This window comes from Tetrahymena thermophila, assembly GCF_000189635.1.
Source record: "Tetrahymena thermophila SB210 genomic scaffold scf_8253887, whole genome shotgun sequence".
NCBI classification, from domain to species: Eukaryota; Ciliophora; class Oligohymenophorea; order Hymenostomatida; family Tetrahymenidae; genus Tetrahymena; species Tetrahymena thermophila.
The window spans coordinates 116,200-135,078 of NW_002475959.1; the positions used below are offsets into that span (position 1 = coordinate 116,200).

At 21.8% G+C, this 18,879-nt stretch overlaps 6 protein-coding genes across 6 annotated transcripts; 3 read left to right on the top strand and 3 right to left on the bottom strand. All coding sequences in view use genetic code 6, as the record gives it.

The window, feature by feature from the left end:
- Positions 1-2,330: 2,330 nt before the first annotated feature.
- Positions 2,331-6,517, bottom strand: TTHERM_00647070 (Utp21 specific WD40 associated domain protein; the record flags this gene model as incomplete). Its single annotated transcript, XM_001027416.2, has 5 exons — positions 2,331-2,480; positions 2,981-3,529; positions 3,801-4,519; positions 4,893-5,307; positions 5,624-6,517. The coding sequence occupies 5 exons, from the start codon at positions 6,515-6,517 to the stop codon at positions 2,331-2,333; spliced, it is 2,727 nt and encodes a 908-aa protein (XP_001027416.2).
- A 1,560-nt stretch (positions 6,518-8,077) lies between these two features.
- TTHERM_00647090 (cinnamoyl-CoA reductase) lies at positions 8,078-9,437 on the top strand (the record flags this gene model as incomplete). The annotated part of the gene is made up of 3 exons (XM_001027418.1): positions 8,078-8,545; positions 8,722-8,838; positions 8,922-9,437. The coding sequence occupies 3 exons, from the start codon at positions 8,078-8,080 to the stop codon at positions 9,435-9,437; spliced, it is 1,101 nt and encodes a 366-aa protein (XP_001027418.1).
- A 702-nt stretch (positions 9,438-10,139) lies between these two features.
- TTHERM_00647100 (cinnamoyl-CoA reductase) lies at positions 10,140-11,354 on the top strand (the record flags this gene model as incomplete). Its single annotated transcript, XM_001027419.2, has 3 exons — positions 10,140-10,601; positions 10,662-10,778; positions 10,842-11,354. The coding sequence occupies 3 exons, from the start codon at positions 10,140-10,142 to the stop codon at positions 11,352-11,354; spliced, it is 1,092 nt and encodes a 363-aa protein (XP_001027419.2).
- Positions 11,355-11,716: 362 nt separating this feature from the next.
- TTHERM_00647110 (cyclic nucleotide-binding domain protein) lies at positions 11,717-13,734 on the bottom strand (the record flags this gene model as incomplete). Its single annotated transcript, XM_001027420.2, has 11 exons — positions 11,717-11,810; positions 11,900-11,989; positions 12,112-12,201; positions 12,315-12,410; positions 12,530-12,619; positions 12,759-12,848; positions 12,975-13,064; positions 13,172-13,261; positions 13,399-13,488; positions 13,593-13,642; positions 13,696-13,734. The coding sequence occupies 11 exons, from the start codon at positions 13,732-13,734 to the stop codon at positions 11,717-11,719; spliced, it is 909 nt and encodes a 302-aa protein (XP_001027420.2).
- Positions 13,735-15,173: 1,439 nt separating this feature from the next.
- Positions 15,174-16,377, top strand: TTHERM_00647120 (oxidoreductase, putative; the record flags this gene model as incomplete). The annotated part of the gene is made up of 3 exons (XM_001027421.1): positions 15,174-15,641; positions 15,698-15,814; positions 15,865-16,377. 3 exons carry the CDS (start codon positions 15,174-15,176, stop codon positions 16,375-16,377), a joined length of 1,098 nt encoding a protein of 365 aa, XP_001027421.1.
- Positions 16,378-17,065: 688 nt separating this feature from the next.
- On the bottom strand, positions 17,066-18,424 carry TTHERM_00647130 (tubulin/FtsZ family, GTPase domain protein; the record flags this gene model as incomplete). Its single annotated transcript, XM_001027422.1, has 1 exon — positions 17,066-18,424. One exon carries the CDS (start codon positions 18,422-18,424, stop codon positions 17,066-17,068), a length of 1,359 nt encoding a protein of 452 aa, XP_001027422.1.
- Positions 18,425-18,879: the final 455 nt, after the last annotated feature.

The following is an 18,879-nucleotide window of genomic DNA, read 5'->3' on the forward strand; positions in this document are numbered from 1 at the left end:
AACTTTTTTAATTAGTTTTGTAAAATTTTGAGAATATAAAAAAATGCTTTTAAAGTAATATATATTAAACAAACAACAATTATTTGATTGGATGTTTGGCATCTAAGAAAGTGCTTTCAAAGTTATTTTTATTGTTAATTTTCTCTATATTAATACTATTCTATAGTGGTATTAAAGATAATATTTTTTGAAAAAAGTTCCCTCCTTGCCTCTTTTTTACAATTTTTTATTAAAATACAAGAATATTTTATTAGCATTTCCAAAAAAAAGCAAAAACAAACTTTTTTTTTCTTTTTAATTTTGGAATTGAAATTAGTAATAACAAACTAGTTTTCAAGGTATATTTTTCCAAAAAAGAACTCATATTAATTGCATTTATTTTGAGAAGTTCAATTGAAAGAAGAAGAAAGTATATTTTATCCAAAATCAAAACGTAGCAAAATATTTCTTTATAAAGACTTTAGAAATGATGATTTTGAGGAAATTACAAAGTAAAATCAATTACATAATATTTATTATACCTATTCCTATTCTTTGTTTGGCTAGGAGATTTAAAGTATAATTTATAGATTTTATTAATACTTTTGATAATAAATTAATCATCGTTGATTATTTTATTCTTTTATTAGATAGTAAACATAATAAGAAATCAATGATTTCTTAAAGATTACATATTTAAATTATTAATTACTTTCAAGTGTATTAGATTTAATCATTTTTACTCTTTAAAACTAAAAAATTAAAATATCTTTTCACTTGCTAAATATAAAGTAAATTAACCATTGTCTAAATATGCGTTATATCATCTAAAATACTTCGAAATATCTAAAAAAACAAAAAATTTCCTTGATTTGATTTGATTTTTTGAATGAAAATCTTTAGAAAGTTAACTAATTACTATTAATTTGTACTTTTAATTTAGATTTGATATATTTCTAGTGATTTTCATTCATTTTTTTTTTTGCTGAAAGTCTAAATGCTAAAATATTTGTTGATGATTTTTATTTAATTTTTATCTAAAAAGAACTAAAAAAATAATTTATTTGAACAAACGAAGCATAGATTCTAAAACCAATAAGCAAAAAATTTAATTTTTATTTTTTTGTAGTAATCTCAAAAATGTTAATTATTTATTAAAAAGAGCAATACAATTTTTCTCTTTTGTTGCGTTTGTAGAAAAATTTAGTTACTTCTTTATCAAAAATAAATAAAAATTAATTTTTGAGATTACTGCTTCCTAATATTCTAAATATTTCCATTAAACATAGTTACTTTATTTTGTGCCATATTAATATATTTAAAATTTTTTATCAATATATAAATTAATATCACATTATCTTTTAAATATTAATTCAAAATATATCTATGAATACCCAATAAAAGTAGCTTTAAGTAAATTCAAAAAGCTTTAATACTGTAAACAAATTGTTAAATAAAGGTCGAATTGTAAAATATACAAATATTTTTTTAACTATTTTAGAAACTAGATCAAATATTTTGAGAATTTTTATATATTTAAAAAATAAGAATTTTTAGATGGTAACGAAAAAACAGATTTAAAATCCGTATTTTTTGTCAAATTAGTAATAAATAGCTAATTTGGTCATATGTCTATAATAATTACAACAAAAAACTCAATTGAAGTAGCTTAGAGATTACAAAGTATAATCTATTAAATCAAATTGAGTTTTATAAATTACATTAATCAATTTTTTTATTTATTATAAAATAATTAAAAACTTTCCTCCTACCCGTCATTAACATATTATAAATTTGTATTTGGATTTATTATAAAAACTACTTATAATTCTGTAAGTAAATTAGTTTAATTATAGATGATTACATATTAAAATTTTTTGTTTAGACTCAAAAAAAAAAAGAGATATTATATATAAATCAAAAGAATCACTCGCCTCGACTAATATTTTTATATATTAAATGAACTGTTCAAAACTGTTTCCTAAACTCAATAAGCTGATAAATAGTTTCTGCTTCTAAATTTAATTTAAAAAGATTAACTAAATTTAACCATGACAAAAGATTTCATCAATTATTTACAACATGCAATAAACAGATTTACTTTTTTGCAATAAAAATATATTTTTTTTATTATAAAAACTATTAATTTTTTTAATTTCAGCTGCTATGCATTGCGAATTAAGCTGTTCACCATCGACAAGTTTTTAAGAAATATAAAAATAAGCTAACATTATCTAAATAACTTACTCTTTATCTATCTAAATAAGAGCTAGCTAGGATTAGTTCTAGCTCACTGTTTAGAATTGAATTTGTGAATGTAAAATTAATTTTATTTGAATTTTAGATTAGTCTCAATTAGGAATTCTAGCAAAATGTTCAGCCATGCTAGAAATAATATATTATTTATCCATTAAAGCCTACCAGCTATTTTAAATTTTATTTCTAATTTATTCAATTACTTCTTTGTATTGAGTATCTCTCATCAACTCGTCACCAGAAATCTATTAAAGAAATAAATATTAATATCAAAGAATTATTATGGTTCAATTAATATGAATAAAAATATATTGCAGACTTTTCATGTTAAATTTATAATTTGATTTAATTAAAAAATATTTCTACTTTCAAATTAATTTATAAAATTTCATTTAGTCCTTCGATAAAAATTTCTTTTATTTATTTAATTTTATTTAGTGATTTAAATCCAATCAATCATTTTTTCTTTTTTAGAATTTTTTTCATTAAGGAAAAAACAGATACAAATATCTCTGAATTTGAGAGCTTACAATAAATAAAGGCTAAGTCTAAAAAATTTTTAGTTGAATCATTATAAAATGAACAATAATTCATTTCAAGTGAATAATTTTGGGTTTTAAATTAAAATGAGAATTAACTATTGCATTAAAATTAATGGATATTAGATATCATATTCAATAAATTGATTGATTGATCAAATTGTGAAGAAATAAATAGAAAATAATCAAGTAAATATTTTAATTACCTTTATAACACGAGAGAAATATGCATTTTTAAGATCAAGCTCATCTGTAGAATCAAAGAGATGATTGAAGAAAGTCAATACTCTCATGATAGAATTATCAGTGTTTCCAAATAAAACTTGTCTCAATTCATAGTCTGCCTGACTGGGAGTAAGGGATTTTAATTCATCAAAGAATTTGTTGTAATTTTTTTCTTTGAAATCGAAGACTAACTTTTAAATTGTGCTTCCCAATTCATTCATATATTTTTCCTTCTTATCCTTAATAATTTTTGATTGTTCAGATACCTTTTATTGGTATTCTTTCTTTAATTAATCTCTAACTTCATCCTTTTTAGAAAAATCTAAGAAGAAAGGCATTTTGAAGTCAATTTCTTCGTTGTTCTCTAATCTATTTCTTTCCTTTATTTCATCAAGGTGGATTAAAGGCAACCATTTACCATCTTCAAGTTGAGTGAATCTAATGATATTTAAGCTGTTATTAACTGGGTCAATCTTGTAATCAACCTTGCCTTCCAACAACATCTGTTCTTCTAATTCATCTTCCTCTTACTATTTATTTTTATATAATAAAATGTCAGCAGTTGAACCAAAAATAATAATAAATCTAAATATCAAATTCAATAAATAGTTTAATAAGCATATCTTTTTGGTTTTTTTTTTCATGCTTTCTGTCATTATTAATTAATTAGTATCTTCTTTACATTATTTCATCCTTTCTTTGTTGGGGAAATTTTTCTAATAGAAAAACTCTTAAAATATTTATAGACGAATAGTATTTTTTTAATTGTATCTTTTGGTTATTTATAAATATATTTATTACCTTGATTGAGTTATTAAGATAATAACGCTTTCTGTCTTCGATATCTGTGTGTTTTATGGGAGATACGAATTTTACTGTCTTTTTCAAGGGTGAAGCCCAAGGTAATATTTCTACAAGATTGTGCCAGATATTGATTTCTCTTGAGTTAGCGAATACTGTAATTAAAAACTCACCACTGGGAGAATTATCAAGAGAAATTATTGGGCGCTCAACTTCAAGATTTGCAATAATGTCATTTTAAGCAATATCATAAACTTTTAAGGTGCTATCTAATGAAGAAGAAAATATGTACTTATTATTATGAGAAAAGCATGCATCTAAAATTTTTTATGTATGTCCACCGAATTTTCTACCTCTTTTCAAGCTAAGCATATCCCACATTTCTATAGTGTTATCAGTCAAAGCAACTAAAAAGTGATGAGAGTAGTTAGACCCTCTAATAAATACAATCTTCTCATTCTCATATTGTTTTTCAGACAGCTTAGTACCTGCAAAGAAATCCCAAATAACCATTTTACCATTATTGTCTGCAGTGATCAAGTATTTATTATAGTTGTTTACAAAAATGCTAGTTATAGAACCTTCGTGCTCATCTGCAAAGGCTCTCTAAAAAGCACCTGATTGCATATTTATCTTTATCACTCTACCATTATCTAGCCCAAGAACACCGAAGTTACCACATTTGGTCACGTAAACAGTTGTAATCTAGAAATTTTATTCTAATAAAATTAAAATTATTTAAAATATTTAATAATTCCTGCTTTTAAAAAATTCTATTTTGAACCAATTAATTTTAAATCCTCTCTAGACAAATAAATCAATCAATCAATCAGCAAATAAGATTTTAAGTCAAACAATTTAATTTGATTTCTATGATAATCAATAATAGCTTATATCAAAATTTATTGCAAAAATAAAAGTAAATAATCTTATTATTAAATGTATAAATGCTTGCTAAGCTTTGATATTGGTTTGTCTATTGTAAAATATTGTAAAAAATTTTTTGTTATAAAATTTTTGGTTCTTTTTTTAGTTTTTATAAATAATGTTTGAATATATTTAAGAATATCAAACAAGATTGTTATTTGTTACCTTTGCTCTTTGAGTTCTCATATAAAACTAAATCTTTTTTAATAATTGAGTGATCTTCGCTTGACCAAATGCAAGGCTTATCACTTTCCTTATGACAAGTAAGGACGTTAGCCCAATCATTAGCTCTGTTCATCGAGAAAGAAAACTCAAGTATTTCATTTATTGTTGAAGCAGCATTTTACTCTGTGTAAATATGCTTTCTCTTAAGTTTAGTTTTGCTTTAGTCTTTAGAAGAGAATGTTACACTCATACACTCATTGATCATAGAGAAATCCCTAATTTCAGATTCTTAATTGCTAGTGCAGCCAAAGATATGTAAATCGTTAGCAAATCTAACTTATTTTAATGAGTCAATAACACCTTCACGTCTTCTTAAAACTGCAAACTTATTTTCTTCATATTCTTCATATCTAAACTATTTTTAAAATGAAATTTAAACTTAATTTACATATTAAATGAGCCAATTTATATAAAAAATCAAATATTTTTCTTCAAATTTAAAAATAGTTTGAAAATCATTTAAAAAAAACAAAATTCTTTGTGGATTAAATCAAAAAATAATATCTTGAAATGATTTTATCATTAATTGTTTTCTTTTTAATTTAAAATTGGATTCATTTTAATTTTGTATGTTTATCAAATCTAATTTCTACTTATTTACTTTTAGTATTTTTATACTAAGTAAAAACCAAATAAATATCTTTGAAAATATTCCTTTTGAAATTGATTACCTGTAAAACTGCATTGTCTCTACCTGAAGCAGCAATAAAAACTTACTCGTTTGGCATGAAGTTTATAGATGTAACAGATCCCTAAAATACAGATTTTAATGAAGCAAATATCTTTTTTTCATTAAGATCCCAAATTACTATAGATCCTTTTTCATCTCCTATTGCTAATAATGGCTAGTCTACTTTTGAAAAGGAAAGAGATAGAGGCTTATGATTAATTTTGAAGGAAACAACGGTCTTATCTTTTTTAATATCGTGTAAGACTATTTTTCCATTTGAAAAAGCGAAGGCAATAACATTCAATACTGGAGAAGGCTCTGCTACTGTAAGAATTGTATTATCATCACAATAATTTTTTATCAAAACATTCTAATAATCATAAATTTTTTTCATGCTATTTATATTCCATAATTCAACATTATTCTCTCCAATAATTAAAATCTTGTTCAGATATGTAGGAGGATGAATAATGCTTTAAACATTGAAATCAAACTAAGCTGTAGCTACACAAATTTTGCTATGATGATTAAAAATCTTTAATGTATTGTTCTAGTCAACTATAGCAATCTGGTCAGCCATAAGAAGCATTGTTGTAATTTTAGCATCCATCTTCATTTCTCCTAAAATATGATAATGTCTCATCTTGTAAACAACATTTTTAACTGCTACAAAAAGAAATTCATTAAAACCCTAAATAGCACGCAATTTTCCTTCAAAGTGAGGACCAAATAAAGATATTTTCATCTCAGGAATTGTATAAGTCTTAAATGAGTGACCGCATGTAGAAGCCAAATAAAGCTTATTACCTGCATTGTACAAAAATTACTAATTGCTATCGCAAAACACACCTAATGATTTATAAGGTCTTAATACTAATTTATCTGTTAAATCCATTTATTTATTTATCTATTTTTTTAAGCTAAAAACAGTATTTATCTTTTTTCAAAATTGTTATGCTTTTAATTACTAATTAATAATACTACTTTCTTAACTAATCACTAAATAAATTTGATATTTCTGATTAATTTTAATTTATTGCCTTTATTATAATAAGTAAAAAAAGCAAATATATCTTCATACTATTTCAATAGCAAAATAATTTACTTGTAATTTAAAAGACTTAATGTCATTCATTCTACTTGCTCATAATCCATTGATATATTTCTTATTTATATCTTTACTTAAATAATTTGTATGAATGATATCTTCTTTTATCTTTATTAATTTTGAACTTAATACATTCTTAATCATATTCATTATTACTAATTTCACTTCTTTTAACGTTTTTAATTGCTACTTGTTACTTTTATAATGAAATGAAATGCACTCAAATATTATTAAACTAATTAGTTTTTTATTCATAAAAACAATTTTTTAGTTAAATAATTTTATTCAACAATTGAATAAAAAATCCAAAATTTTAATTTATTTTCTAATAATTTTTTAATTAAATTAATTAAAATTATATAATGAAAGATTGAATTGTTTTTACACTATTTTAACTATTTTAAAGATTTAATTTTAATTTTTTACTTATCATATAAATTGCCTCATTTTAATGTTAAATATTTTGCATGTTTCAAATTAAAATATTACTAAAATATTAAAAATTCTAAAATAAACATAAAAGAAATCAAATTTTATTTATTTACTAAAAAATCATAAAATATAAAATTATGATATGATTTAACAAAACATTAAGATTTTTTTATGAATTATAAATCTTCTGTTTAAGAAAAAATAATAAATTTAAAATTATGGTGTTAGATTGTTTTTACTTGAGTAGAATTAATTTTTTTGAAAATGTAAATTGTTTTTTTTGTAAATAACATGCATTCTTGATATAATAATATCAATTAACAAAATATAAAATTTGTATTTTTTGTCAAAACTTATTATAATTTTTGCTTCTAAATATTTTTATCAAACAAAAGATTCTTTCTTAAAGTATTTAAAAATTTAATCTGATATTTTATTAAAATCGAATCGAAATAAATCTTCATTCAGTTTTTATCAAAATTTAATATCTAATCCTAATTAACATTTAAACTTATCTATTCTATCATTAATTCAAAGTTTTAATTTGTTAGCTATTTATTTTTTCTGGATTTCTTCTTTTTTTAGATTATATATAACCATTTGATAAGTTAATTGTAAGAAATAAAAATTTATTTCTATTAATCCTCAAAATTAAACATTCTTTTTTCTTAAAGAAATCTCCCATAACAAATTTTCAGGATTATTGAATATTTTTTAATTAATTCATAATAAGTAAAAGTTAGTTACTGATAGTAAAAGTAATAAGTTCTAATTTTGATCTCAAATTTTGATATTCCATTTTCTAAAAGAAGTTTTAATCATACTTTATATCTATCTATTCAAATCTAATTATCAAATAACTATACAATAAATAATTTTAAATAATTAAAAATAATATCAGATATCAAAGTAAAAATGTTAAACAATCAAATTAGAGATAACAGTTAAATAAGAGTTCTTTTAACTGGCGCTTCAGGGTATCTAGCAGGACATGTGCTTAATACTTTATTAGAAAGAGGATACAAAGTGAGAGGAACAGTTAGATCTTTGAAAAATCCAAAGAAAGTTGATCATTTATATAAAATTAATCCTTCAAAGAGAAATAATTTAGAATTAGTTGAAGCCGATCTTTCTAATACAAACTCATGGGATATAGTAATGAAGGATGTTGATTATGTTGTACATACAGCCTCTCCTTTTCCTTAAACAGTTCCCAAAAACGAAGATGAACTCATAATACCTGCTGTACAGGGTACAGAAGCAATCTTTGAAGCTGCTTTAAAACATGGAGTCAAAAAGATTGTTATGACTTCATCAATAGCTTCTGTTTTTACAGGAAATACTCATAAAAACTTCTTTACATCTAATGATTGGTCTAATTTAGTAATTATAATTCATTAAAATATTAAAAATTTTATATCACTCCTCCCTCGCCCATATTTTATGAGTTCCTGAAAAAATCTTCTAATAAAAAATAAAAGAGAAGGGTGGATGGATATACATACATTAATAAAATAATTTCTAGGAAAACTAATCAAAATTATAAACTTAAAAATTAGGCTTAATCTCCTCCATATGAGAAGTCTAAAACATTAGCAGAAAAAAAGGCTTGGGAAATATATGAAAAAAACAAATCTAAAATAAAGATGACAATAATATTACCAGGTTATATTCAAGTAACATAATATTTAATCAATAAAACTTACTATAAAATAGTATCATAAACCAATTATAATAAATTTCTTAAATAATTTTAAAGGGACCTTCATTCCACTCAAATGATTGTGTTAGTGCTGACTTTGTCTTAAAAGTTATGAAAAATGAGCTTCCTGGTATTCCAAAAGTAAGTTTTGCAACTATCGATGTCAGAGATTGCGCTTTGGCTCATGTAATTCCCCTTGATGAAGACAAGTTTGAATTAACTAATGGAAAGAGATACCTACTAACTGAAGGTACATACTGGATGTATGATTTAATTTAAATTTTGAAAGAGGAATTCTAATAGTATAAATATAAATTTCCTTCATTCACAGTAGAAAGCAAAACACTACTCAATATAGCAGGATGTATGGATAAATAGATAGAACTTATAAAACCTTATTTCTAAAGAAGAATTATTTATGATAATACTCCTACTATGGATGACATGAACATTCGTTTCAGGCATCATAGAACTACAATTCTAGAATTCGCTTATGATTTAATTAAAAAAGGAATTATCCCAAACAAATTACCTAAAGAAGTATAAATATGCCCTGAGATAATTAAAAGTTGAAAAAAAATTAATATAAAATAAATTGTATATTATATGTTTGAATTTAAATTTTAAATAATTTAATATAAAAATGTTTAAACACATTATTAAAAATTTTTAAATTGCTTGATTAAATTATTTTAAAAATATAATTTGATAAATAGTATTAACCAAAACAAAAAAATTCTGTAAATTCATAAACAATGCAAAAATAAAATGTTTTTATAAAAGAAAATTAATGTGTATTTTTAATTTTTAAATATTTTATTTCTTATTTTTTACAAAATTAACATTTATCAAAAAGTAAAACTTTTTTAGTAAATTTTTAAATAAATTTAAAATTCTTATTCATTTAAGCTCAAGCTTTTCTCATATTTATTCTGGATTTTTTCTATTTTGAAATAAACAATAATCAATTAATAATTAAATTGTAAGAAATAAAGAGCCATCAGCTTTTTTAATTGAAAAATTAAAATTCTTTTTTTCCAAAAAAATTTTTGTTCAAAAATAATTAAAATTTTGGTAAATTTTGAATCAGTTTTTATATAAATTAACTTCTAATTTAAAGTAAGAAACTAGGGATACTTTTAATTTCAGGCTTATTTAGTAACCTTTTTTTTTCTAAAAGAAATTATTAATAATATAAATCATAATTATACCTCTTATTTTTAAATAATTAATTTTAAATAATAAAAAATAATATAATTAAAAATACTATCAAAAATGAATCAAATAAGAGATAACAGCTAAATAAGAGTCCTTTTGACTGGTGCTTCTGGCTATCTAGCAGGACATGTGCTTAATAATTTATTAGAAAGGGGATATAAAGTGAGAGGAACAGTGAGATCTTTGTAAAACCCAAAGAAAGTAGATCATTTATACAAAATCAATCCTTCAAAAAGGAATAACTTAGAATTAGTTGAAGCTGATCTTTCTAATAAAGAATCATGGGATGCAGTGATGAAAGATGTTGATTATGTTGTACATACAGCCTCACCTTTTCCTTAAACTGTTCCTAAAAATGAAGATGATCTCATAAAACCTGCTGTACAGGGTACAGAAGCAGTTTTTGAAGCTGCTTTAAAACATGGCGTGAAAAAAATTGTTATGACTTCTTCAATAGCGTCTGTTTTTACAGGAGTAACACATAAAAATAGCTTTACGTCAGATGATTGGTCTAATTTAGTAATTTAAATTAATTTATTAAAACATACATTTTATGAAGATTTAATTTAATTATAATAGGCTTAATCTCCTCCATATGAAAAATCTAAGACCTTAGCGGAAAAAAAAGCTTGGGAAATATACGAAAAAAATAGATCTAAAATTTAGATGACTATAATATTACCAGGTTATATTCAAGTAACTAACTAACATATTACCATTTATTTTATTATTTGTTAAAAATATTATTGAAATTAAAAGGGACCTTCTTTCCATTCAAATGATTATGTAAGTGCTGATTTCATCCTAAAAGTTATGAAAAACGAACTCCCTGGCATTCCAAAAGTAAGTTTTGCCACTATTGATGTCAGAGATTGTGCTTTGGCTCATGTGATCCCTCTTGATGAAGATAAATTAGAACTTACTAATGGGAAGAGATATTTACTAACTGAAGGTACATACTGGATGTATGACTTAATTTAGATATTAAAAGAAGAGTTCTCTAAGTATAAGTATAAATTTGCATCGTTCACTGTAGAGAGTAAATTATTACTTAGTATAGCAGGATGTATGGATAAATAAGTTGAGCTTATTAAACCTTTTTTCCAAAGAAGAATAATTTTTGATAATACCCCAACTATGAAGGACCTTAATATTCACTTTAGGTTTCATAAAACTACAATTATTGAATTCGCATATGATCTAATCAAAAAAGGTTGTATCCCAAATAAATTACCAAAAGAAGTATAAATCAGTCCAGAATAAAATTGCTGATAGAAATTATTTATAATTTTATCATTGAAAAAATAAATATATAAAACTTAAATTGAATAAATATTATTAATCATAATAAAAATTATCTGATCCATTCAATATATTCATCATGATAATTTATATTAAATTTTAAATTATTTCTAAAATAAAAAAAAGCTGGGAAAATAAATTAAATTATGTTCATTAATAAGTATCAATTTTATATTTTGTTTTTTATATTAGATAAAATTAATTAAATGATTTACTTTTGTTTTTATTTTTTATATTTGATATGATTTATTTATTTTATATTTTATAGTATATTAATTAAAGATTTAATTTATACAAACTTATCTATGTATTATCTACAAAAATAAACATTTTCAATAAAATTTAATCTATTTTTTTACTAATCTTAAAAATTTTAAGATTTTCTTAGAAAATACTCTTTTTTCATCATTATGAATAGGATTGTTTCTTTAAAAATAATAAAATATATTGATTAATAAATGAAATAAAATTTTTAAAATATTAATAATTTCCTCAAAATCAAGTAAATTAATTACATCAATACAACTTAAAGGAAACTGAGGTGTAAAGCATTTTTTAATTTATTTCCAATATCTAAAATCCCTTTTGAGTTAATTTTATTAGACCTTTTTTTAAAATAGTGGTTCTTAAAAAGGAAGATAAATTTTAATAATCATAAATTTTTTAAAGCTTTAAGCATGTTTTATGTGATGAAAAAAATTATTAAGATAGCCAAATAATAAATAACCTTAAATCTAGCTTTAAGATTGTTAAATTTAAACAGTTTGATAATCCACTACAAAGACAAGAAGTACCTGTATCGCTGATTAAGTTTTGTCTGATATAAAAAATAAATAGGAATAAAATGTTAACATGAAATAGTTTAAATAATTATTTTTTTTGAAATAAAAATCTTATTGAAAATATTTGTTAAATTATTAATTTATTTACCCTCCTGATAAATCTAAGATTAAGGTTTTTAGATTGATACATTTTCCTAATTCAAATCCAAAATCTGAAGCTCCTTATTAATTTATATTGCAATAACTATATTTTAATAAAAACTGATTTTTAAAAATATCTTTTATAAAATATTTTATCATTAAGAATTATTCGTTTTCTTATTCCTAAATTTTAAAGTAATAAAAAAAATTTTTTAATATTACCTTAAATCAATATCAGAGTGGATGAGATTCTTAATATTTGCTAATCCTTTTCCTAAATAAGCAGCTCCTACAGGATTAATTTTATTGTAGCTTGATATATTTTATATACATAAAAATTTACTAATTGAAATACAAATCATGCTAAAATAAAATATAACTAAATTCAAGTTATAAAAATAAATACAATATTTACAAAATTTGAATTAAAAAAAATAAATTTCTTCATTACCTTAAATTAATGACTAAAGCACTCAAGTTTTTACATAATTCTAATCCCTAAAATAAACCTTTAATTGCATTTTCATTAATATTATTTGACCTAAAAAACATAAAAGAGATTAAGAAGCTTTTAAAATAATTTATGGAAGATTAAAAAAACTTATTTAATTTATTAAATATTTACTAATTACTTTATTTAAAAAAGTGTTTTATAAATATTTATTACCTCAGGTTAATATCTAAATAATTTAAATTTCTAATTTTGCTTAAATTAATACCTAGATTTGATGCTCCTTAAGATCCAATTTTATTATAACTTTTTATAAAAATAGTTTAATTGCTTTAAAAAGTTTATTAAAACTATGATTAATTTTTTAATAATTAAAAAAATAAGAATTCTGTTGGTTGGAATAAATAAATTACTTTAATTGAAGGACCAAAGTTGTTAGACTCTCAAAGAGCTAAAAACTGAAAGTTAAGTCAGAGATACCTTTGTCTTCAATTAAATTTGATCTAATAATTGAAAATTAAAGATATTTATTGACTTTTTTATTAATTTTAATCATTTATAATTCTTTAAAAAATTTTGAAATAGTTTTCCTGTAAATTAACATAAGAAAAATATTTTCTAAAATAATTATATAAATTACTTTAAAGTTATGCATAAATCTTTTAAATTAATGCAAAATTGTAATAAACTACCCAGATTTGAAGCTTCTTAATTACCTATTTATTAATTACTTAAAAAAAATAAAAGGTAATTTACTAAAAAATTAAATAAGCTACAATAAATTTAAAAATAAAAGCAAGCTATAAAATAAGTAATATTGAAATGTTAGACTACTCAAATTTTAGCTGAAGATGTGTTAGATTTTTAAAGTCTGATACAGAAAACTATTAAATAATGAAATATTTAATGATTTGAATTTATAAAATTGTTATTTTACCTCTTTTAAGTTAAAAAAGTTTTATTTTATAGAAATCATTTTTTTCTTTACTATTTTTTAAATATTTACTTTTTTATTTTTTTGAAAAATAATTATTAATTTATTTATTTTTTATTTTATTGGATAAGTGATTATAAAATTTATAATAAGAGTGATATATTAAAAAAATAAAATTTGATGGTTGCTTGTTTTTAAAAATTATTTAAATCTGTCTTTTTAGTTCTTTTCACAATTTTATTTCAAATTATGAAATAGAAGTATTAATATTTAGTAAATTACAATTATTAATTTTAACCTAAAACCTATATAAAAAAAGTAAATTAGATTTCTGTCATTTCTTTTTTAATTATGTTATATTTTTTCTTTAGTAAAAGCTACCTAACTAAAAATAATAAAAAAATTAAATTATAATTTCATTTGTTTCCTATTAAACCTAATTTAATTAAAATTAAGAAATTTTCTGTATGCAATTACTTTTTTGTTTTACCTCTTGTTTATTTTATATAAATGTTGAACAGATAAAAATTCATATTAAAAGAAGACAACTCACTTTAATCTTAGTTTTTAAAATATAAAAATTAAATTATTAGTATAAAATTTATTTATTTTTTATTTAACATAAAACTTATTATTTTAAAAAAATGATAGTATGATAATGTATGTATGCTTTTCCTCTATTTAAAATTTTGGCTTAATAAATTTTACATAAATAAAATCTGTTTTTTACTTAAAGTTATTTTTCAAATCTAATGATTTGATTTTCTGAATCCTTTTAAATGTTTTTACATAGTTTTTAAAATTAAAATAATAAAATATATTACTATTTTACTTAGTAAAATTTATTATTTTAAATAAACAATATAAAGATTTTGTGTATTTATCCTCTCTTAAAATTTTGGTTTAATAAATTTTAGAAAAATAAAATATGTTTTTTTTTACTTAAAACTATTTATAAAATCTAGTAATCTGATTTTATGAATACCTTTTAAATATTTTAAAAAATATTTTAAAAATATGTTAAAATTTAAAATGTGATTAAACTAAAATAAAAGCTATTTTTCTTTTATTTATTGCTTTCAAAAATTTAATCAAATAAAATACAATAATTCTAAATTTAATAAAATGAAATTTTAAACTGATTAAATAAAAGTTATTAGATAATTTTTGGGAGTAATAAGAATTCTCAACTTTTCTCTGTTACTTTTATAAATTAAATGCAGATGGACTATTTTTGTAAGGAATGAATAAATCGGTTGAATTCTGTTAAATAAAATCAATAAATTTTATAATTTAACCAAATTTAACAGATTTTTTTGTTTTCTAAGCTGAAGCCGATTTCTAGCTTTATTTAAGTTGTAATCATAAATTAATATAATTTAAAATTGAGTTTTATCAATTTAAATTCACCTTAGTATTTAAAAAATAGTAATAATATATAATTATAAAATCTGTATTTAAATATTAACTAATTTGAAAATATGAGTAGCATGCAACAAAGAGATAATTCTTAGTTAAGAGTTCTTTTAACAGGTGCTTCAGGTTATTTGGCTGGACATGTTCTTAATCAACTACTTTTAAGGGGTTACAAAGTCAGAGCAACTGTACGTTCATTGAAGAATCCTAAGAAAGTAGATCATCTTTACAACATTAATCCTTCTAAAAATGCTAATTTAGAACTTGTTGAAGCTGATTTAACAAATAAAGAATGTTGGGATGCTGCGATGAAGGATGTTGACTATGTTGTTCATACGGCTTCTCCTTTTCCATAGCAGGTGCCTAAAAATGAAGATGAAGTTATCAAACCTGCTGTTTAGGGTACTGAAAATGTTTTCCATGCAGCTATAAGAAACGGAGTAAAAAAAATTGTAATTAACTCATCTATAGCTTCAGTTTTCACTGGGAATACTCAAAAGAATTACTTTAGCACATCAGATTGGTCATAACTGGTATTTAAATTAAACATTTTTTATTTTAAATAATCATTTAAAAAAATAAAAATTAGGCATCTTGTCCTCCATATGAAAAGTCAAAAACTTTAGCAGAAAAAAAGGCTTGGGAAATCTATGAGAAAAACAAGTCTAAAATATAAATGACTATTATTCTCCCTGGGTACATTTTGGTATGTCCTTATTTATTTATTATTAAGCTAAAATGTTTATTTAATAAAAGGGTCCTTCTTTCCATGCAAATGATTGCGTAAGCTCTGATTTTATATTGAAAGTAATGAAAAATGAGATTCCAGGAATTCCAAAAGTAAGTTTTGCCACTGTAGATGTGAGAGATTGCGCACTTGCTCATGTTATTCCTTTAGACGAAGAAAAACTTTCTTTAACTAATGGAAAAAGATACCTGTTAACAGAAAATTCTTATTGGATGCCTGACATTGTTGATATCTTGAGAGATGAGTTTTCTAAATATAAATACAAAATAGTTTCATTTACAATTGAGAGCAAATTAATGTTTTCTATAGCTGGATGTGTAGATAAATAAGTCGGAATCATTAAACCTTACTTTTAAAGAAGAGTTATTTTTGATAATAGCGATACTATCAATGATTTAGAAATCCGCTTCAGACTACACAGAAACACAATAGTTGATTTTGCATATGATATGATAAAAAAAGGATAAGTTCCAAATAAATTGCCAAAAGAAGCTTAAGTAAGCCCTTCAAAATAAGATTGAATCTTTTTATCAACTATAAAAAATTCCATAAAAATAAAATAATTTTTTAATAAATTGTTTAAATGTAAAAATTTATGTTTTCTAAAAAAATTATTAAAAAGTTTAAAAAATCTATTTTAAAAGTGTTTTTTTTGAGAAATTAAATTTTATCTTAGGTTTTAACTGGATTTTATTTTAAATAAAATAAGAGAATATGCTTTTAATGGAGAAGCTATTAATTTTTACCCAACAACTACTTTTTCTATTTTTATATAAATTTATTTTTAAAGAGATCAAAAGAATATAGATAGATACAAAATATCATAAAAAATAATTAAAATATTTTTATAATTTAATAAAAAATAAACATAAAAGTTTTAAAAATCAAAATAGTATTTTGATGTAGATATTATTAGTTCCTAATAAAACATTAAATAATTTTTAAGAGGTTAGTTTTGATATAATTGATATAGTTATTAATTTATCATATAAATACAAATTCATCATCATCTTCTAGAAATTTTCATTCGTTTCAAAACAGAATTCTTCGTAATACTTAATTAAAGCCTATAAATCCTCTCATGCTCATAGTTATGTTTATATAAAAGTTTTAAAAGTAAAAATAGTAATTGGATGCAGAAATAATTAGTTCTTAATGAAGTATGAAATAATTTTTAAGAGATTAATTTTGATATGATTGATATAGTTATCATATTTCTATAATATCATCATCCTCTTCTAGGAAATTTTCATTCGTTTCAGTAGAGACTTCTTCATAATCCTTAATTATAGCCAATAAATTCTCTCTCGCGCATGCAAATTCATCTGATTCCATTCCTTCACCCACATACCAATGAACAAATGCTCTTTTATCATACATTTTATTAAATTTTTAAGCCATAATTTAAAATATAGAATTAATTGAAGTATTATTGGCTAATAAAATAGCATCCCTTTGAAATTTAGATTCATATTCTTTATGTAGTAAATTTTTAGGCTACTTTTAGCATACTCCAACTTTAATACCAGTAGGAATGAAATCAACAAAATCAATTGATTGTTTAGATTTGATTATTTTTATAGATTCACTAATTTATCTAGGATATATATCTCCTCTTGCAGTTAAACAACAAGATAAATACTTACCTTGTTATGGATTACAATCAACAAAAAAGTTTTATTTGTTAAATAAACTAGAACATAACATATTTACTGTAGGTTAACCACATTTTTCTTTGATGAAATTAAAATTAGAAGAACAATAAGAGGGTATGGTGTTATTAATTCTTGGATAACAAACTAAATTAGTTACTAAATTTGCCATATTATAGTTTAAGTCGCCTTTAAAACGCATTGAATGTGTAAGTGAAGAGTTTATAATGCTGGTTAATTAGTTAATATTTTAGTAATCGAGTTACTCAATATCTAAATAATTATCTGCAAATTTGTAAATTTGTTCATTTTAAAATGATAAGCTCATCTCTTAGTGTTCTAAAATATCATACATGCCAAGGACAAAATTAAAGGGTTCAACAACTTCATTTGCAATATTATTAGATGGAAAGAGCAATGAATTTATTTTAACTTTTTTATTATAATCTCTTGAGAGCCTATCACAAATTAAGTTACCAACACCATTACCAGTCCCTCCATTAAGAGATCTGTGAATTATAAAACCTTATAAATTTTCGCATTTATTTGCCTCTAATCTTATCTAGTCAAGAGCAATATCGCATATTTCTTTTCCGAGTGTATATTTCCCTCTAACACAATTGCTTCCACAATCTTCTTTACCAGATATTAAGCAATCTTTTCTAAAAAAGCTGCTACTTTTTTTCCTTATTTCATCAATAGGAGTTGCATCTAAATCCAAAAACACACATCGAGGAACATATTTTTATTTCTCTGATTCACTAAAAAAGCAAGTTACATTTTCATTATCATCTTATTACTAAGTTAATTTTTATCCATAAGAATTAATATTGTGTTCTAAACAAATTTATTTCCAATATTCCTATCCTGATTGTACTCCGTATTATCCAACGAAAACGTTTATTATTTCTCCCATTTTTCAACTATTTTTTTTATTTATATTTAATTAATTTTTTTGAAATAAATTAACTTATTTAACCAAAACCATAATAAAATTTTACTTAAATTATTTATTAGTTTGATTATAAAATTAAAAAGCATTATAAAAATTTAAAATTTATTTATTTTTAAACAATTTAGAGGTATTAATTTTATAAACATATTTTTTAATTTATTATTTTCATGAAATATTCATAATATTATTTTTATAACTCTTATTACTGTTATATTCATTGAATGATTTTGTTCTTTGAAAAATTTGCATATTTCATAATTGAAATCATTTAATTTATTTTATTTTTAAATTTTAATATTTAATTGTCTTAAACAAACATAAAAGGAAATTTGCATCAAATATTTTGATAATAAAATTTATTTTGGTTAATAAATTTTTCAAATAATATAAATAAATTTAATCAATGTACTGGTTTT